General features: G+C 46.6%; 2 protein-coding genes across 3 annotated transcripts in view; both read right to left on the reverse strand.

The window, feature by feature from the left end:
• The window catches only part of camkmt (calmodulin-lysine N-methyltransferase), a 131,315-nt gene that overhangs the window by 47,048 nt on the left and 64,299 nt on the right, over positions 1-19,968 (reverse strand). The gene's annotated exons all lie outside the window — the stretch shown is intronic.
• LOC306931446 (kelch domain-containing protein 3-like) lies at positions 8,347-9,561 on the reverse strand (the record flags this gene model as incomplete). The annotated part of the gene is made up of 1 exon (XM_079512848.1): positions 8,347-9,561. The coding sequence occupies one exon, from the start codon at positions 9,559-9,561 to the stop codon at positions 8,347-8,349; it is 1,215 nt and encodes a 404-aa protein (XP_079368974.1).

The following is a 19,968-nucleotide window of genomic DNA, read 5'->3' on the forward strand; positions in this document are numbered from 1 at the left end:
TTGTATTGACATGAATGTACCCATTCTACATATACTGTGAAATAAAACATTCAATCAATCAATCAATACATCATCATACTGGCCAATCACGATTTGCGTCTTCACATTTATCTTCAATGTTTGTGTTTACACAAAGCTTGGCATAGGAGGGGCTATAACGGCCCTAAAAAATAGAGAGAAATTAAAAAAGTGAGAGGGAGGGAGTGCAGTAATAGTAATAAAGCTTTGTAAAGCATATGTGAATTTGATGGTTAATCCCTAAGTCCAATAACATTAACAGCACAGGGTGAGAGGAGGGTGTGTGTGTGTGTGTGTGTGTGTGTGTGTGTGTGTGTGTGTGTGTGTGTGTGTGTGTGTCTGTGTGTCTGTCTGTGTTAGAGAGAGAGAGAGACAGGGGTCCAGTGGGTGATAATCACAGCGTGCAGGCCACAGGGTGAGAGGAGTGTGTGTGTGTGTGTGTGTGTGTGTGTGCGCGCGCACGCGCATGATGTGTGTGTGTTTGCGTGTACATTTGATAAATATGGGCATACAGGTACAGTATACAGTATATACAGTACACAGTTGTAAGTAAGTGGGACCATACATCTGTGCGTGCGTGCGTGCGTGCGTGCGTGCGTGCGTGCGTGGATGTGTGTGTGCGTGCGTTGGTGGATGTGTTTGTGCGTGCGTTGGTGGATGTGTGTGTGCGTGCGTTGGTGGATGTGTGCGTGCGTGCGCCAGGTGTGTGTGGTCCAGGTCGAGGTGCACTGAAGGAAATGAACGGATCAGGAGAAGAGAGCAGATTACTCTTCCTAAGGATAATGAAATTATTTCTCACCTTCAATTACTAGATGAGGCTGGAAAGCAGCAGTGTGTGTGTGTGTGTGTGTGTGTGTGTGTGTGTGTGTGTGTGTGTGTGTGTGTGTGTGTGTGGTTTAGCTCAAAATAGCTTTCCAACTATTACCATCATGCAGTTACTCTCATACAGGTTGTGTGCGCAAGTTTATGCGCGCACACACACACACACACACACACACACACACACACACACACACACACACACACACACACACACACACACACACACACACACACACACACACACACACACACACACACACACACACACACACACAGTGAAATAAAACATTCAATCAATCAATCAATACGTCATCATACTGTACATATTTATAGTGTTTAAGTGGTCAATGAGTAGAATGAAAACGCCGATGAAACTCAGAAGCTTAAATTCCGACAGTACTCTGATAGATAGAACACAGGATGGAGGGATTGTGGCTGGAGGGCGGAGGAAGAAAAGGAAAACGAGAGAGAGTGGAGGAAGGTATGAGAAAGAACAGGATGGGCACATGAGCGGAGGAGAACAGGAGGATGGAGGAATCAGAGAGAGAGTGAATGGCAGGAGAGGGGAAGGAGGAGGAGAGAGAGAGAGAGGAAAAGCACAAAACAACTGAATAAGCGGTGGAAAGAGGTGAAGGGTTGCATGCACCAAAAGAATGAGAGAGAGAGAGTGTCAAGATGAGGTTAAGTGCATGGGGTGTGATGTTGCATGCAGGCGCACACACGCGCGCACACACACACACACACACACACACACACACACACACACACACACACACACACACACACACACACACACACACACACACACACACACACACACACACACACACACACACACACACACACACACACCTCCCGATTGTACACATATCTATCTACTGTATCTTTCTCTTTGAATATTATACTATGCATACATAGGTCAAGACCAACTGTCTCTACTGTGTCTGTCTGTCTCACATTCTTTCTCTCAACCTCTCACCCACACACTTCGGCCCAAAGCGTGTGTGTGTGTGAGTGTGTGTGTGTGTGTGTGTTTGTGTGTGTGCACAATACACACGGCAGCCCTCTTCGCCGGTGATCTGTCTCCCACATTAAGCGAAGGCTTCAGATAATTCCTAAGCCTCCTCCATGGTCGATCCAATAAGGGATAAGGCCCTCGGCTGGCCATGATCAACTGACAATCTGTCCTCTCACACGCCTACTTTAGCTGAGGCTCGGATTACTGCCCACCAGCACAGTGCACACAACACCGGCGCTATGCAACCATGTGTGTGCATGAGTGGGGAAGGCTGCACACAGTACAGTATGTGTGGAAAGGTGCACATGAGAAAGTACAGTATGTGGTGGAAGAGGTGGTGCGGGGAGTGAACCATGTCAAAAATACATGCGTACTCAAATGATTTACTTGAGTGAATGTTTTACTTGAGTGAATACCACAATCTAGAAATACTCAGTTATACAAGTAAAAGTCTGGTATTCAAACATGGATCAGGATATGGCCGAGGCCATGAGACCGGTCATCCTCATACAGTACATGAATCAGGATATGGCTGAGGCCATGAGACCGGTCATCCTCAACATGGATCAGGATATGGCCGAGGCCATGAGACCGGTCATCCTCATACAGTACATGGATCAGGATATGGCTGAGGCCATGAGACCGGTCATCCTCAACATGGATCAGGATATGGCCGAGGCCATGAGACCGGTCATCCTCATACATGGATCAGGATATGACCGAGGCCATGAGACCGGTCATCCTCATACATGGATCAGGATATGGCCGAGGCCATGAGACCGGTCATCCTCATACATGGATCAGGATATGGCTGAGGCCATGAGACCGGTCATCCTCATACATGGATCAGGATATGGCCGAGGCCATGAGACCGGTCATCCTCATACATGGATCAGGATATGACCGAGGCCATGAGACCGGTCATCCTCATACATGGATCAGGATATGACCGAGGCCATGAGACCGGTCATCCTCATACATGGATCAGGATATGACCGAGGCCATGAGACCGGTCATCCTCATACAGGATATGGCCGAGGCCATGAGACCAGTCATCCTCATACATGGATCAGGATATGGCCGAGGCCATGAGACCGGTCATCCTCATACATGGATCAGGATATGGCCGAGGCCATGAGACCGGTCATCCTCACACATGGATCAGGATATGGCCGAGGCCATGAGACCGGTCATCCTCATACATGTTCTGAACGGAACTCTGGACGGGAGCCACGCATGCCAGGCAGGAGTTCACTGCCTGTCCTGGGACAGACGGCCAGTGAGCGAGGTCGAGTCCAGCGTGTCTGCACCACCACGCCTTTCCCATGATCTGAGCTGAACCTCAGGGAAGTCAAATGACTTATCACCAGTCTGGTGTGTCACCGCGCCTTTCGTTCCTAGTCTGCGCACAGTACCCAGCCATCTATGTAGCTTGTTTCAAAATGTATGAACCTTTCTCGACATGGAAACGATTAAATAATTGCAAGGATCTCAAATAATTGATTTGGCCGATTATGTAATAATTGTGACAGGACTAATTGTTGGTTTGAGCCACAAAAATGACTATCATTCTTAAAATTAAAAAAAATCACACCCGTGTTTGCTCCTTCACTTTTCCGTCCTCACTTTTGTCTTCAATGTTTGTGTTTACACAAACCCGGAAAGCATGGGTTATAGGAGAGGCTAGTGACCCTCAAAAACAAAATAACTGCAACATTGTGTCAACTGCTGCATGTGTTCTAGATCTGCTATTTTCGACCGACGTACGAGCATAAATGAAGCATTAGCCTCTACGTCTTCCACCGTACACGTAGCATGTGATAGACATCTACATTCTGGTCACCAGAGTATGCCAGGGAGACACTCCTTTTTCATTGCAATAGACTCATTTTAACACACAGAAATACGTGTGCATGAACAGTCTCTCTCTCGCACACACACACACACACGCGTGCTCACACACACACACACACACACACACACACACACACACACACACACACACACACACACACACACACACACACACACACACACACACACACACACACACACACACACACACACACACACACACACACACGGGGTGCGGTACTCTGATAAGCGTGGCCCCTCTCTTTCTCTCTCTGAGTAAACATGGTTTTGGATTAGGCGTCTTATAATGAGAGAGCGGGGGTCTATCTACGCGCCATGCCTGCATTGTGGCCCCCCGCTCCTCTCCGAGGGGGCCGGGACCAATCTTTACTCTGCTATTTATCCCCCCTCCTCTGATAGCTTACTTATCTGCTGCAAAATGCCAGGGCTGACCGTCTGTCTGTCTGTCTGTCTGTCTGTCTGTCTGTCTGTCTGTCTGTCTGACCACCTGCGAGTCTGTTTGACTGCGTGCATGTCTGTCTGTCTTTCTGCTTGCGAGTGGGACTCCGGTCTGTCTCTCTGCCCCGCCCACTCACACAAACCTGTCGGGTCTCCATGTCGTCTTGAATCCCATGTGTATGAGGAGGGGGGTATATATATATCTGGATGTGGGGTGGTGGGAAGGGCCACAGAAAATGACAGAGGCTGGTGCTGACGAGATGAGACAGGGGAGCCGAAACACGGAGAAGGTGGGGCCAGGGAGGAAAAGGGGAGGGATGGATGGATGAGGCACAAAGGAGGAGAGGGTCATATGGAAGGGCAGAGAGACAAACATAGGGGAGAAACCGTGATAAAGAGAGTGGTGGTGGTGATCGATCAAGGGAGAGAATTAAGTCTGGAGAGAGAGAGAGAGAGAGAGAGAGAGAGAGAGTTTGATGTGTGTCTAATAGACATATCAGCCTGTGGTGTGGGGGCTTAGCGAGAAGATGCAGGGCTTTGCAGGACTTCATTCATTGATTAGCATAGGGAGAGTGGCACGGGCTTGTGACAACCTGAGATTATGCCCCCACACCACACACACACACACACACACACACACACACACACACACACACACACACACACACACACACACACACACACACACACACACACACACACACACACACACACACACACACACACACACACACACACACACAAACGAACACATAGATCATAGATTGTCCGAGCTAGATTGCATCTCTATTTCTCTGTCTCTACTTCCGTGGAAAAGCAAGGATGTGAAATTACAGGGTGTCACACCTGCAGCTGACTACCTAGCTGGCTGAATGTTAATGCAAATCAATACATAAACTAGAAAAAGTGCCCTTCTGGGCACAGGTCTCCACCAGGAGGATAGGACTGTGTGAGATGTTTGGCAAAATGTTTAGTAGTAATATAAACATGTTTGCCTTGTATGGCAATTGGATGATTTGAGGCATTTTGTTCCAATCAACCTGTTTTGCAAAAATCAACCTGTTGGTGGCGCTATAACAGGCCAATGTGAAAAGGGTGGTATATATTCCTCAGCCTAGTAAGAAAATGTGTGAATTGCATGCTGTGTTCATGATTTGAGGCTTTTGTTCAAAACGGGGCAATCTTGCAAACTGTGAAAGGCAATTATAGCCAATTAGGGTGGAATATGAAATATCGGACAGATCCGACTTGAGCACATGACCATAGAGATACTGTGTAACGATTTGTGAGATTTTTGGACAGAATCTGGAGGAGTAATATCCAAAAATGTGTTTTACAAAAGTCGGCCTCCTGGTGGCGCTATAAAAGGCAGATGCGGAAAATGCAGGTCAAAGGTTTGTCCTTGGCCTCTAGGGAGTGTGCATGCAACGTTTCACGCAGATCGGTGCAGTTGTAGGTAACAAATGTGAAAAGCTGCCTCATGGTGGCGCTATAACAGGCCGTTCTGGAAAATGCGGGGCAGAGGTTCATCGTTGGCATCTAGGGAGTGTGTGTGCAAAGTTTGGCATCGACCGGGTTAACGGTGCCGGAGATTAGCTGGTAACGGACGGACGGAAGGACACACGGACGGACGGACACACACACACACGGACGGACACACACACGGACGGAGTGCAAAACATACTCTCTCACCATGCCTTCGGCCTGGTGGAGACAATAAACAATCTGCATAGAGAGCTATAGACAGAAAAGGGTTGTGGGGGCGGGGGGGGGGGGGGGGGGGTATGGGGGGTGAAAGAGAGAGAGGTTAGCAATGCTCTGACATTAAAGGAGGATTGACAGGGGCAGAAAGAGAGCAGGGTGGAGAGATGAGAGATGAAGGTAAGGAGGACGATATAGAAGGAAGAGAGGTAAAAGGAAAGTGGCCGATGAGAGGTTTGTCAACAATGGCTGCCTGCCATTTTTATACTTATAATAGTGGTACAGTACATCATGCAAACATACAAGTGATGTAAAAAAGTATTGCTGTGTGTGCATGTGCGTGTGCGTGTGTGTGTGTGTGTGTCTCTGTGTGTGTGTGTGTGTGTGTGTGTGTGTGTGTGTGTGTGTGGTGTGTGTATGAAGCTGAAAAATACTTTTGTGATGATGAATGCTGCAGATTCAATCCACATTTTATGGAGAAGCTTTGGGTCAACAAGTTGTAACCAATTGACACGACAAAACGATTGTCTGAACCATTGTTTGAACCAATATGTGCATCAATAGGCCTAATACATCAGGCAATTAGAATACAGTTACTGTACGACAAGTGTATGATAAACCCTACTGGAAACATGTAATGCAATATCGGCATCGTTCAGTTTGAACACGCAAATAATCGGATATCTGCCAAAATTGGACAGGAGGTGGACGCGCGCGCACACACACACACACACACACACGTGCGCACACACACACACACACACACACACACACACACACACACACACACACACACACACACACACACACACACACACACACACACACACACACACACACACACACACACACACACACACACACACACACACACACACACACACACACACACACACACACACACACACACACACACACACACACACACACCCCTGTCAGAGGAACCATTTTGTTTGGTCAACTCCATTTACCCATGCCTTTCCATGCACACGCATACATACACTTGAATTGCCTTGGTGGTTGTGTTATGTAGTTTTGCCAGGGTTTGGCTCTGTTTGTTGACAATATTCCCTCTGCCTCCCTCACACCAGACAAGATCAATTGTCCAGATGAAAACAAGTGGAATTGGATTTCTCAACTAGAGGTGTGGTTATGGATGCATTGGTTTCACCTCCCGTGGCTTCAGTGTCTATTATGTGTGTGGCGACAGGCGACCTATACCATAATCTGCTCTATACTCTAATCTGTACCGGCCTCTATTCCTCTGACACTGTCATCTACACTGTGTGTGTGTGTGTGTGTGTGTGTGTGTGTGTGCGTGCGTGCGTGCGTGCGTGCGTGCGTGCGTGCGTGCGTGCGTGCGTGCGTGCGTGAGTGAGTGAGTGAGTGTAAGGAGAGATATAGAAGGGGGTGACAGCAAACAACCAGTTAGACAACCACAGCTAATCTTACAAAGCGATTGATCAACACCAGACCTTGTATGCATGCTGCCAAAAAGAACCACAACAGTAAATGTTTTTGCACTGTATATCAGGGGTTTTTAACTGGGGACCCCCGGAAATGCTTTGGCCAGGTCTCACGACCACGCCCCGCCCCCCTCCCCACCACCAGTACAAACTGACTGCAAAAATAACCTTAATAATAGAGAAAATATATCATAAATGAACACTGAAACCAGATCATTAAGGATGCATTAAGGATGCATTAAGGATGCACTGCCCCACAAGGTAGGGCAGTGCACAAGGTGGGGCAGTGCACCAAAGCATTGTGGTCATTGTAGGAATTCAGCTATCCAGTCAAACACAAACTTCATTATTTTGCTGGCCATAGCTTTTTGAGGGGCGCTAGCCCCTCCTATGTGCAGCTTTTGGTGTGTGTGCACAAACTACACAAACATTAAAATGCCATTGACAATGAATGGACAATTTTGAGTGTTCGTGTAAACACAAACATTGATGACGAAGGTGAGGACTCAAATTGTGAATGAGCCGGAATGAGATGATGTATGATGATGTACGATGACAAGAGCACCCCTCACTTCATACAGGTGTGATTTTTATATTTTAAGTCCAAGAGGTTGTGATCACTGAAACCTAAGCTTGCCCACATTTAGATCCACATGATTCAAATAATGTAGTTTCTCTAAAATATTTGTAATTCATCTTCAATGAAAGTTTGACAGAAAAAATAAAAAATCAATACAAAATAAAAAATAAAAAAAAATACAAAGGTCTCCACCTTTGCAGTCATTTTCCTCTCCTACTGCCAGTACTTCTGTTTTACAAACATCCGTTTCCTGAAATCATCTTCTGTAACTGTCCATTTTTTTGCCCAAAGTATCTATTTGTTGTCTCTACATTCATTCCTGATGGAAGTCAACTGCTCATAGAAGTTAAGTCTATTTATTCTTAGAGACCTTCTCATTTGCAGCCATGTTTGCCATGGCACAGTTCAGGTTGTAGTCTCTATTGCCCTTAATAATGCTGCTTAGTTCTTGCTGGTGGGTCAATCACTAGAATTTCCATTTGTTCTGTCATGATTTCCATTAGTTCTGTTTCATTAGCTGGAACTTGTTCTTTATCGTCGTCATCTAGGCTGTCATTTCTGCAATTAGTAGTCATGGCTTCCAGTTCCCACCTGATGTCGTGCGGGAGCCCTGACTTCTCCAGGCGGTACCTAATAACTACTAGCTTGCACAACGTCTTCAGACTAGGACTTAGGTCTATGATGTACAGGTCAGACAATTTGGCATCATCTCCATGTTCTTCAACAGCCCTCGGAACGGATGTGTATCTGTATCCTCCAAAGAGGACGGTACGATCTCCCACTAGGCAACAGCCCATCATATACATCCATGAACATGGGCCTTTGCCCTTGTACTCAACCTTCCGCCAGGAGCAGGTCTCTGGATTGAACTTCCACAGATCATTGAAGGTCTTGACCAGTTGCCAATTTTTGCCACCAAATATGTATAGCTCGTTATTGTAAGCAAAGGCTGAATGTAATGCACGGCCTTCTGGAATAACCTGTGCAGAAGGCGTGCTCAGCCAGCAATTGGTGTCCGTGTCAAACACTCTGATGTTGTTGTCCTGGTCCCCATGGCCCCCAAATACATACATCTTAGTCCCAATGATGGTGGCAGAGTGATAGAATGAAACTGGCGCTGGAGTGCCTCTGGTGTTAATTAAAGACCAGATCATTGAGGCGGTGTCCAACTTGTAGATATCATTAGTGCATCCAGTCAGCTGGTCGGTGTATCCTCCAAAGATATACATAGCCTTCTCCAAGACACAGGCTGAGTGGCCAAACCTCACCACTGGAACACACCCGGAAACCATGGTCTTGAACCATCTGTGGGTGTTGACATCAAACGCATAAAGCACGTTAGTGTACTCACTTGTGGAAGTACTTCCCCCCCAGATGTAGATGATGTTTTCTATCAGTATGGCGGTGTGGCTGTGGCGCCTGGAGGGAACCTCGAGAAGTCCCCAACTTTTGGTTGTTACTGCGGGCAACTTCGTCCAGCACAAAGACAATGTGTTGAAGACGTACACGTCAATCCTCTTAGGGGTCTTACTGGTCTCCCCGTCACAGCCCCCAAACGAGTAAACCTTGTGCCCCACTGCCACAGCAGCATGATCGTAGTCTCTCTCTGGTCCTCCTTTCAAATGCAGTGTCCAGCGCAACATATCACACGGCGGCACCAGAGTTCATCAAACTGAATTCACCGAGGGTTACTCTGTAGAAGAATGGAGTCCTGTTGCGCGAGCTAACTCTTATATTCCTACATTGGCACAGATGTCACGCAAAGCTGGGCCAATCGGTCATTGGTTGTGTTGACCAACCTGGAAGTGATTGTCCTCCATTTCCACGCCAGCCTAGCTCGTGGCTGCAGTGAACTGCCAATCAGACTATCATTATGCTTAGTGCGACCTCGAATTAATGTTTTATTAAGCTCCCAACATCGTACTATTCTGAGAGCTAAAAACCACTAATGACCGTGTGCACCGAGGATTGACATGACATGTACATGTTTCTACCATGGGAGGCCTATGGAGGCCAGCAACAGAAGCTAAAATAAGTAAAAGATGGATTGATGCTCTTTAATCAAATCTCGTGATCTTGTGAATGGCCAAGATGGTAATAATAGCTTTTCTATTCGGGTCAGAGAGATCCGTGTTGATCACATGACTATTGAGATAGTGTATACTGATTTGCGAGATGTATGAATAAAATGTGTACAAGTAATCTACAGAAATGGCCTCATGGTGGCGCTATAACCAGCAGATGTGAAAAATGCAAGGCAAAGGTTAATCGTTGGCATCCAGGGACTCAGTGTGTGTGCACAGTTTGGCATTGACTGGGCCAACGGTGCCGGCGATTAGCTGTACACAGACGGACGGGCACACGGACAGAGTGCAAAACATACTCTCCCCATGCCATCGGCCTGGTGGAGACCATTAAGTCGTATTATGGTGAAATGTACCTTGTTGAGCTCAACTGCATTACAAAAAACATGCTATTTACCCTGAGAGCATGACAGAGAGGTGTGTGTGTGTGTGTGTGTGTGTGTGTGTGTGTGTGTGTGTGTGTGTGTGTGTGTGTGTGTGTGTGTGTGTGTGTGCGCGCGTGCGTGCGAGAGATATTGAAAGAGATTGAGAGATCATGGGAGAAAGATAGAGACAAAGAAAGAGAGAGGACTTGAGAGAATTGTCGACTCGAACGCCCCAATCACAGTGAAAGCTCCGGACAATGACAGGCCTCTGGAAGCCAATGGCGTTCACCCCATGGGGAATGGAAAGTCATTTGGCCCCATCTTTCTCTCTGTCGCCATTGAACTCTCATCATCCCTCAACCAGTCTCCAGTATGCATTTCTCTCTCTCCACATCCGGCTCCTTCTCTTCTTCTCCCTCTCTCTCTCTCTCTGTGTGAGATTGACATCGAAGGTTTGCAGCCAAGGTGTGGCCCTTTCTGAGCAAATTGCCTCAACTCATGCAACTCATCAACGCAGCGCACATTGCAGTGAAACTTTGCGTGCACATTTTCACTATGTTGAGGAACATTCCCTTAGTATTAAAAATACATTATAAAATAGCACATACAGTACAGTATACTGTACTAAGAATGACGCATCAACCTTGGACTTTGTGATCCTGTCATAATAAATCATCTACCTACATCACACTACAAGTCTACTGTAAGTCATTGCCTATTGGCTATTAACTGCTACTGTAGTTCTATGATCACTCAATACCAAACAATGCCCACCCAAACAAATACCTAACCTTCTTCTATTTCTTCCTGTGCCTCCACAGAGTCAGAGAAGGTCTTTTCTGTGGGCAATGGGAGAAGGCGTCTATCTGCACGAGAGGTCAAACTGACAGTGGGAGGCGTGGGTGGCTAGCGCGGTCCGCCGCTGTACTGTACTCTCGCACAATCGGTGGATTGTGACGAATTGACGATGTATTTATTTTTAAAGGACACGATTCGTACAGAAAGGCAGGTCGAAATGCACTTGCTTGCAGTTGTCGTGGTTCTCCTTGGAGTGGGTCTATTGTCCAATGTGACAAAAGCGACACGTCGCTCATACAGCCACACTGAAACATAATGCAACTGACCTCTGGGTTCACTGACTATTTTCACAAGGACTACCTCCATCATCACTGGCCAATGCAAAGGAGTGCGAGTGTGTCTGTGCGTGCATGACACTCCCCTCAGTGTGTCTGTGTGTGCGTGCACGTGCATGTGTGCTTTGCTACTAAAACCATCCCACAGAGAGCATGGCACTGTAATTAGGAACAGATGGTTTGTTTAATATTTCATATGGAAATGGGGATTTATCAAAGTGGGTGCATTAAACAAATCGGTAAACATTATCTATATAGTCACGTGATCAAGACGGATCTGTCTGATCTGTCTGATTTTCCATATTCCATTCCGTTCGGAATCAGAAAAAACCCACACTGGACTGAACCCATTACAGTAGAACATGTTGACAGTTTCACATATCTTGGACTCACTCTGGACAAGAGACTTAGGTTTGATCAACACATTACATCTATCCATTCACATTTCCAGCAAAGACTCCATGTAATCTGTAAGTTAAGTTGCCAGTCATCTTCTGATATTACTGTACAAAAGCATTATTCAACCTGTTCTGTTGTATTGTTCTAGCATGATTTTACATGCCTAAAGCCAAAACCACACACCAATGGGTCGCCATGCAACTCCTTGCAACCAAACGGTTGTGAGTAGACCCATGTAGATTGTAGACCCATGTTGTTGCAAGCAACCATTGCATTGAACTAATTGAATCAATAGAGGGTATGCCATGCATAAAGTGAATGGCAGATCGAGTCGTAAATCGAGTGGCAAAGTGAGTGACTAAGTGAATTTAATGTTGTTTAAAGTCATTTAATGCAATCAGATAGGACTTTTCTGTTTGGATATATGGGCTGTCAAGGCCAGAAAGTAGTGTTTTGCCACTCAGTAGGCGTTCCCGCATAACTTCCTGGTTTGATGATGATGTCACGCGCATACCCTCTATTGGTTCGACTTGCGTCGACATGCGTTTACATGGGTCTACTCGCAACAGGACATACCGCTGGGACGAACGCTGAAACCATTTTGTTGCGTCTCGACCCATTGGTGTGGTTTGGGCTTTACAGAAACAAACTTTTCAGTATTTCTCGTATTGCTTCCAAGATCATCGAACTTGGCACAACCACACTCTCTGTTATTAACAATAATGCCATCACACGGTTAACACTTTCATCCCCTGTATTGCTTCATCTGGACAATGATGCAGAACCAATTAGCGTGGAAAAAGGTCAGATTTAGAGTTTCTGAGTTTTGTCCCCTCAGCCATCGCAGCATTAAACACTGGTATTTTGTACAGTAGGGGCCTCATGTATTGTGTTGATATATGTTGTACAGTAGGGGCCTCATGTATTGTGTTGATATATGTTGTACAGTAGGGGCCTCATGTATTGTGTTGATATATTTTGTACAGTTGGGGCCTCATGTATTGTGTTGATATATTTTGTACAGTAGGGGCCTCATGTATTGTGTTGATATATGTTGTACAGTAGGGGCCTCATGTATTGTGTTGATATATTTTGTACAGTTGGGGCCTCATGTATTGTGCTGATATATTGTGTACAGTAGGGGCCTCATGTATTGTGTTGATATATTTTGTACAGTAGGGGCCTCATGTATTGTGTTGATATATGTTGTACAGTAGGGGCCTCATGTATTGTGTTGATATATTTTGTACAGTAGGGGCCTCATGTATTGTCTTGATATATGTTGTACAGTAGGGGCCTCATGTATTGTGTTGATATATTGTGTACAGTAGGGGCCTCATGTATTGTGTTGATATATTGTGTACAGTAGGGGCCTCATGTATTGTGTTGATATATTTTGTACAGTAGGGGCCTCATGTGTTTCTGTGCTGTGTTGTTTTGTATTGGGTGTTTTTGAACATACATGTGAAGACAATGAAGATTATTATTATGGAGAGAGACACGGAGAGAGAGAGAGAGAGAGAGAGAGAGAGAGAGAGAGAGAGAGAGAGACACAGAGAGAGAAATCACTTCACTCTTCAGTTGGGATCTAGTTGGTTACAACATGTACAGACATTATTAACTGTATGTAGAGTGGAATGGACTGACTACATTGAACTGGACTGTAATTGACAGCAGACAGATAGACAATGGCCCTCTGCCAGAACTGGGCATGAGTGGAAGGGAGGGACAAGTGCACGCGTACGCACACGCACACGCACACACACACACACACACACACACACACACACAGTCAGTAATTGAGTGGGAGGGATAAGCTCTCTTCATTCTTTCTGTCTGCCTGTCCACTTTCTCTCTCCCCACACACACACACACACACACACATACACACTCACACGCATCAGTCACTCCATCATCACCCGACAAGACCAATTTGTTGCCCCGTGTTACCAGCACAAACTGGGACAAAGTCAGCTGTCAATCAGGCAGCTGAGGTACGTCATTGGCTCGCTGGTTGCCAGTGGTTACAAATTGTATTGCTTAGTTAAAGAGCTGATTTACTCCCAAGGAAGCCAGGGAGCAGCACTTAGTGAACGCATGCACACACACACATACACAAGCATGTGCACACACACACACACACATGCATGTGCACACACACATGCATGTGCACGTGTGCGCTCACACACACACACACACATGCATGTGCACGTGTGCGCGCGCACACGTGCACACACACATGCATGTGCACGTGTGCGCTCACACACACACACACACATGCATGTGCACGTGTGCGCGCGCACACACACACACACACACACACACACACACACACACACACACACACACACACACACACACACACACACACACACACACACACACACACACACACACACACACACACACACACACACACACACACACACACACACACCCTATATTTTCTAGGACAAAGACATGCCTTTTTCACCAAGACAAACTCTCTATCACGCTCACACTGTCTTGAATAAAGAACAGCCATAGAGATAGGAAATAAAAATGCATTGGTGCCCCATATCAGACAAAACAGAACAACGCTGTGATAAACTGGTAGAGAAAGAGAGAGAGAGAGAGAGAGAGAGAGAGAGAGGTGAGGGAGAGTCTGATAGACAGACATAGAGAGAGTGATAGAAAGAGAAGCGGAATGGAGACTGAGATGTGAACTGTGAAAGGCATGATATTATCCATTCATTTTAAACAGGGGTCGGGGTGATTGAGTGAGCTCTGCTGTGCGGATGAAACTGTGCGTGCGTGCGTGCGTGCGTGCGTGCGTGCGTGCGTGCGTGCGTGCGTGCGTGCGTGCGTGCGTGTGTGCGTGCGTGCAAGAGTTTGCATTCTGGTCCCTGGTCGCCACAGACACACTGACACAAAATGAACAGCGCTCAATCTCCCTCTGTGTGATTGCTGCTCCAGTGTCAAGATAAGTGCTGCATGGGGCCTGTGGCAGCCGACCCGCAGGTCTGCAGGACAGCAAGACACAGAGAGAGCTCTGACTGACTGGGCTGGGCAATTAACACAAAATATAACAAAAAATATAGATTTAAAGCCAATAACGTACTTAGAACTGAATAATCGAGAAGCACATAAAAAGGATTATATATCAACGACTAGATTTTTCATAATCAACCAAATCAAGGCTTATTAACTACTTAAACCAGTTATACGTGAAAATAGACGATCTACTGTACAACCAAATAGATTGCATCTGCCATTTTGACACCACCCCCCCCACCCCAAAATAAATCTTTCATCAATCGTAATTGTAGATATTGTTGATATCTGTATATACGATTCACATTGTTGTTCTTTTTTGTGCCTGTCCATCCATGTCCGTCTTACTTTTAGAGATGGGCAATATATCGCAATATTTTATTTCCCAAGGTTATAGGCTGTAGTATCGCGACACTTTGGGGGGAAAAAAAACTCTGTTCCTAATCCTATGCATAGAAACCAATGATAGAAGTCCTGACACTCTAGATGCCACTGTAGTATAGCAGTTCGCCTTCCAGTGATTCATCTCAATATATATCACATCGCAATATCTGATGATACAATAAATGAGTACCACAGACGAAAAACAGTAAGTCCAAATTTCATTCTGACCCCTCCACGAAAAGGCCTTGTTGTCCTGAACCCTTATCATTATGGATCAATAGTCTGGCTGTTTTTCGTCTGTGGCATTATTGTATTGAGACCCAAGTATCGTTCTTGCCAATATCCATCACTACTTTCATTATGACTCTAGAACTGTCCCACAATGTGGAATAGTTCTGAGCTTTACCGTCACCGACGGCTTGATATCAAACAAACACTGACGAAGGTGGACCAGAAGGGGTACCAGATAAAGGTGCAAAGGAATGAGAGAGAGAAGAGAGAGAGAGAGAGAGAGACATGCAGGACACCAGGAATCACAGATAGGACGAAAGGAAGGCGAAGACGTGTGTATGTTCCTCCCATCACCTTCCCCTCCCTCCCTCAGCCGCCCGTCCCTCCAGAAATGAATATTTCTCATCACCATATGAATATTGCGGGCGTGACAGGCGCGTGTAAACACACACAGGCGGAGTGCTCAAATCCACTCACTGGGAGCTATTAAGTCGTCAGCCCGGCACAGAGAGGCTGACAGGGGAGACAAACGGTCTCTCTCTCTCTGTGTGTGTGTGTGTGTGTGTGTGTGTGTGTGTGTGTGTGTGTGTGTGTGTGTGTGGTGACAGGAGACAGAAGCGATGTGGTGGGAAGCTGAACGGAGCAGCCAGAGAGAGAAAGCGAGAGAGTGGACAGGCAGATATTAGAAGGAGAGAAGATTCGCTGGCAGACTGCTAATTCTTCTTGTCTGAGAAAAAACATCCAACCCCTGCTCAAGTTGTCACCGTCACTGTCAGTATCACCCAGGGGAAGGGGTGTGTGTGTGTGTGTGTGTGTGTGTGTGTGTGTGTGTGTGTGTGTGTGTGTGTGTGTGTGTGTGTGTGTGTGTGTGTGTGCATGCGTGCGGGGTGCCCTTTGTTGGGATCCCATACATGTGCACTCCTCCTCCTGCCATGAACACACCATACAAACTTGCGATCTTCCACCTGTCTGATTCAATAAAGGTTGCTCACTCAATAGGGTGTGTGTGTGTGTGTGTGTGTGTGTGTGTGTGTGTGTGTGTGTGTGTGTGTGTGTGTGTGTGTGTGTGCGCGCGCGCGCGCATATCTGGACTGGAGAGGGTTGTTATCTCTAATCGATAGAGTACCTGTGAAGGTGACCTTGTTACCTCTCTTTCTCTCTCTCTGTCTGTCTGTCTCTCTCTCCCAGTGATGTGATGTTCTGCAGGTTTTTCCAGTATTCTCACTTTCTCTCTCACCCCCATCCCTCTCTGGTGCTTTCTTTTCACGGTTATCAAGTGTGATGCTACACAAACATGCACACACAAATGTACACACACACACACACCAACAGATCTCAATGCATCTTTTTTTTTTATCAGTGAGTGTGTAAACTTGAATCAGAACGGCACCATTCAGAAAGGCAATTGGTATCATTTTCTATCTGCAATAACTGGCCTCATATGCAGTTTTATGTTTACTCCCTGATACGCACATAAATGTATGTGTGCATAAGAGCACACACACACACACACACACACACACACACACACACACACACACACACACACACACACACACACACACACACACACACACACACACACACACACACACACACACACACACACACACACACACACACACACACACACACAACTATACTATACCCTTTTTCCCTCTACACCAAATCTACAAGATCACAAGCTCACTCTCAGAGTTAAACTGATCCTGGTGTATTTGACTAAACCTCTGGGGGACCTCCTGTCTCTAGACCTCTCAAGGGGACACCCTGTCTCTGCTCTGCAGAAATGTCCTAGATCCAAGTGTTTAAAAACAGAAGTGAGGTATAAAACTGCAGTGATTTAGTGTTTTAACTAGACTGTGACTGGCCAGGCGAAGGTGATGTCAGGCGCTAAGTGGGCCAGGGGCCTATCAGTCAGCAGATCTGTATGGCTCCTAACCAGCGGCGACAGGTCCTTAACGCAGAGAGCGGACAGAGATGCCCCTAACAGATGCCCAGCAAAGTGCCTGATTAAAACTTAATAGGCAGAAGAGGCCGTGTGTGTGTGTGTGTGTGTGTGTGTGTGTGTGTGTGTGTGTGTGTGTGTGTGTGTGTGTGTGCATGGGTGCGAAGGAGATGCGACATGGGCGCCAGCCCTCCAGCTAGAGAGGGGGCATGCCAGCTGCTACTGTCCCCAGAGAGAGAGCCCTGAAGCTGGGCAGCGAGTCAGGGCAGTAGGGGGTTCTCCATGGGGCCATGGCACAGTCAACAAAGTGCTACATATAGGACAGATGAGACGAGCCGTGACACTCACTATAACTATAACTATAACTGAGAGTATAATATTCCACATTTATATTACTATGCTAGTTATTAATGGACATTTTTGGATGGCAATTTTATAAATGGCATTTCTAACGCACGTACGCACGCACACACACAGGTGATAAGAATGGGCCTGCTCACTCATCTTGCATTGAATGAAGCACAAGCTCAGTTCAGGGCTCTCCCCAGGTTGGCAGAGGGAGAGTAGCGCCCAGGATTACAGCTTAGGCAATTGGCACCGGGTGAAAAATGGGTTACGACAAAATCGTGGGATCAAAAATTAAGAAAAAAAAAGAAAAAAAAAAAGATGTGGAGCGCTCCTCTTGCTTGGGGTGACAGCTAAAGAGCATGGGCGCACTTGGACGCACACGAGGATGTGCTCAACAAATGGAGGGGGTGGTGGACGTGACCCCACAAAAGACCCACCTGTAACTGCTCCGCCAATCTAGCTCAGCTCTATTGGCGCGACAGGTTGTGGTTTTCAAGCAGGAAGTCTGGGTTTCGTTCCCAGCTCTGGGCATTGATCGGCAAGGTATGAGTAGCGCAACTGGGGCCCAACAAGCCAGCGACTGATAATGTACCTGCCCACAGCAAATTTAATCGGGCTCTCGTCGTCTCCATCCCTCCCATTTTGTCTTTAACCGCCTCTTCCCCCACACACCCATGCACACCCACAGAGCCCCTCCCATTTCTGTCCCTGATTATGCTGTCAATACGTTGCGGAAGAGAGGAGCTGACAATTGACCGTCGCAGATCGATGACGGCTAATAAGCATGTCAGGAGAGAGGAGAAAAGAGCAAGGCATCGACAGGAAGAGAGAGAGAGAGAGAGAGAGAGAGAGAGAGAGAGAGAGAGACGGTGTGAGTGACAGAGAGACAACAGGGAGAGAGAAAGGGAGTTTGATCCAATATGTCTGTCTGGCATGTGGAGATGTAAGTATGATGATTGGTGTTATTGCCGGTTTAATGTAAGGCAATCAGGGCCCTGGTGCCTCTAGATATCAACAAATATCCATCAACTCGGCCCCCGCTCTCGTTCTCTCCCGCACTCCACTTGGACCACCCCCCACCACACACACACATACACACACAGCTGTGGCATTTAAAAAATCACACCCGTGTGAAGTGAGGGGCGTTATATATTAATATCTCTTTATTGTTAATGGGATTTAATGTTTGTGTTAGTGACTAAACAAACATTAATTTCTCTTCATTGTCAATGGCGTTTTTAAATCAAACATTGACCTAAACACAAACATTAAACCTGCAGCACCCCTCAAAAAGCACAAATAAATTAGGGTTAATTGATGGTACCCACTTTTGCCACAAGAAGACAAAGGGAGAAATGAAAACAAGATGGTCTTAAGGTGTTGGGTGTAGGAGGGGGTGTGTCTTGAGGAAGACCATCTCTAGTCCCCCCACCACCTCCTCCGGTGCAGAAGACCATCTCTAGTCCCCCCACCACCACCTCCGGTGCAGAAGTGTGCTGATGTTGATATAATAACATAGCCAGGTGTCTGTGTCCAATTCCCTGTCATTTGAACTTTTGTGTAAATCACTATGTATTTTTCTTTCACCACCCCCCGCCCCCCTCCTTTCTTTCTCTCCTCCACCATTCGATCTCTTTGTCCTCCACTGAGGTGTCATTTTCTTTTGCTCAAATTGCGTCTTCCATGGCCTCCCAGGCGGCACAATTGCCGGTGTATGGATCCTGATGGAGGCTTATCTGTGTGGATGAAATGCTGTCACTATAGCCAACACTGCTTAGTCTAATGCTGCTTAACTACACTGACTGACTGACTGATTGATTTGGGTTAGCTGACTCTCAAGATATAGCTGTCTGTCTGTCTGTCTGACTGACTGACTGACTGACTGACTGTCTGTCTGTCTGTCTGTCTGGCTGGCTGACTGTCTGACTGGCTTGCCGGCTGGCAGTGGAAAGCTTTGTCAGCTCAGACTTCTATGGGCTGGCCTGCAGTACACCGGTCTAACGGACCAGAAGTGGGGCTGCTGTGAGTGCCGTCTCATTTGGGGGCGTGAAATTTGTAGTCCCCGTGTGTCTCTATGCAGGGATCAATACTGTTTTGGAGGAAAAAGAAGTGTCCTGTCCAAGCA

Source organism: Electrona antarctica (assembly GCF_951216825.1).
Source record: "Electrona antarctica genome assembly, chromosome: 10".
Classification (NCBI taxonomy): Eukaryota; Metazoa; Chordata; class Actinopteri; order Myctophiformes; family Myctophidae; genus Electrona; species Electrona antarctica.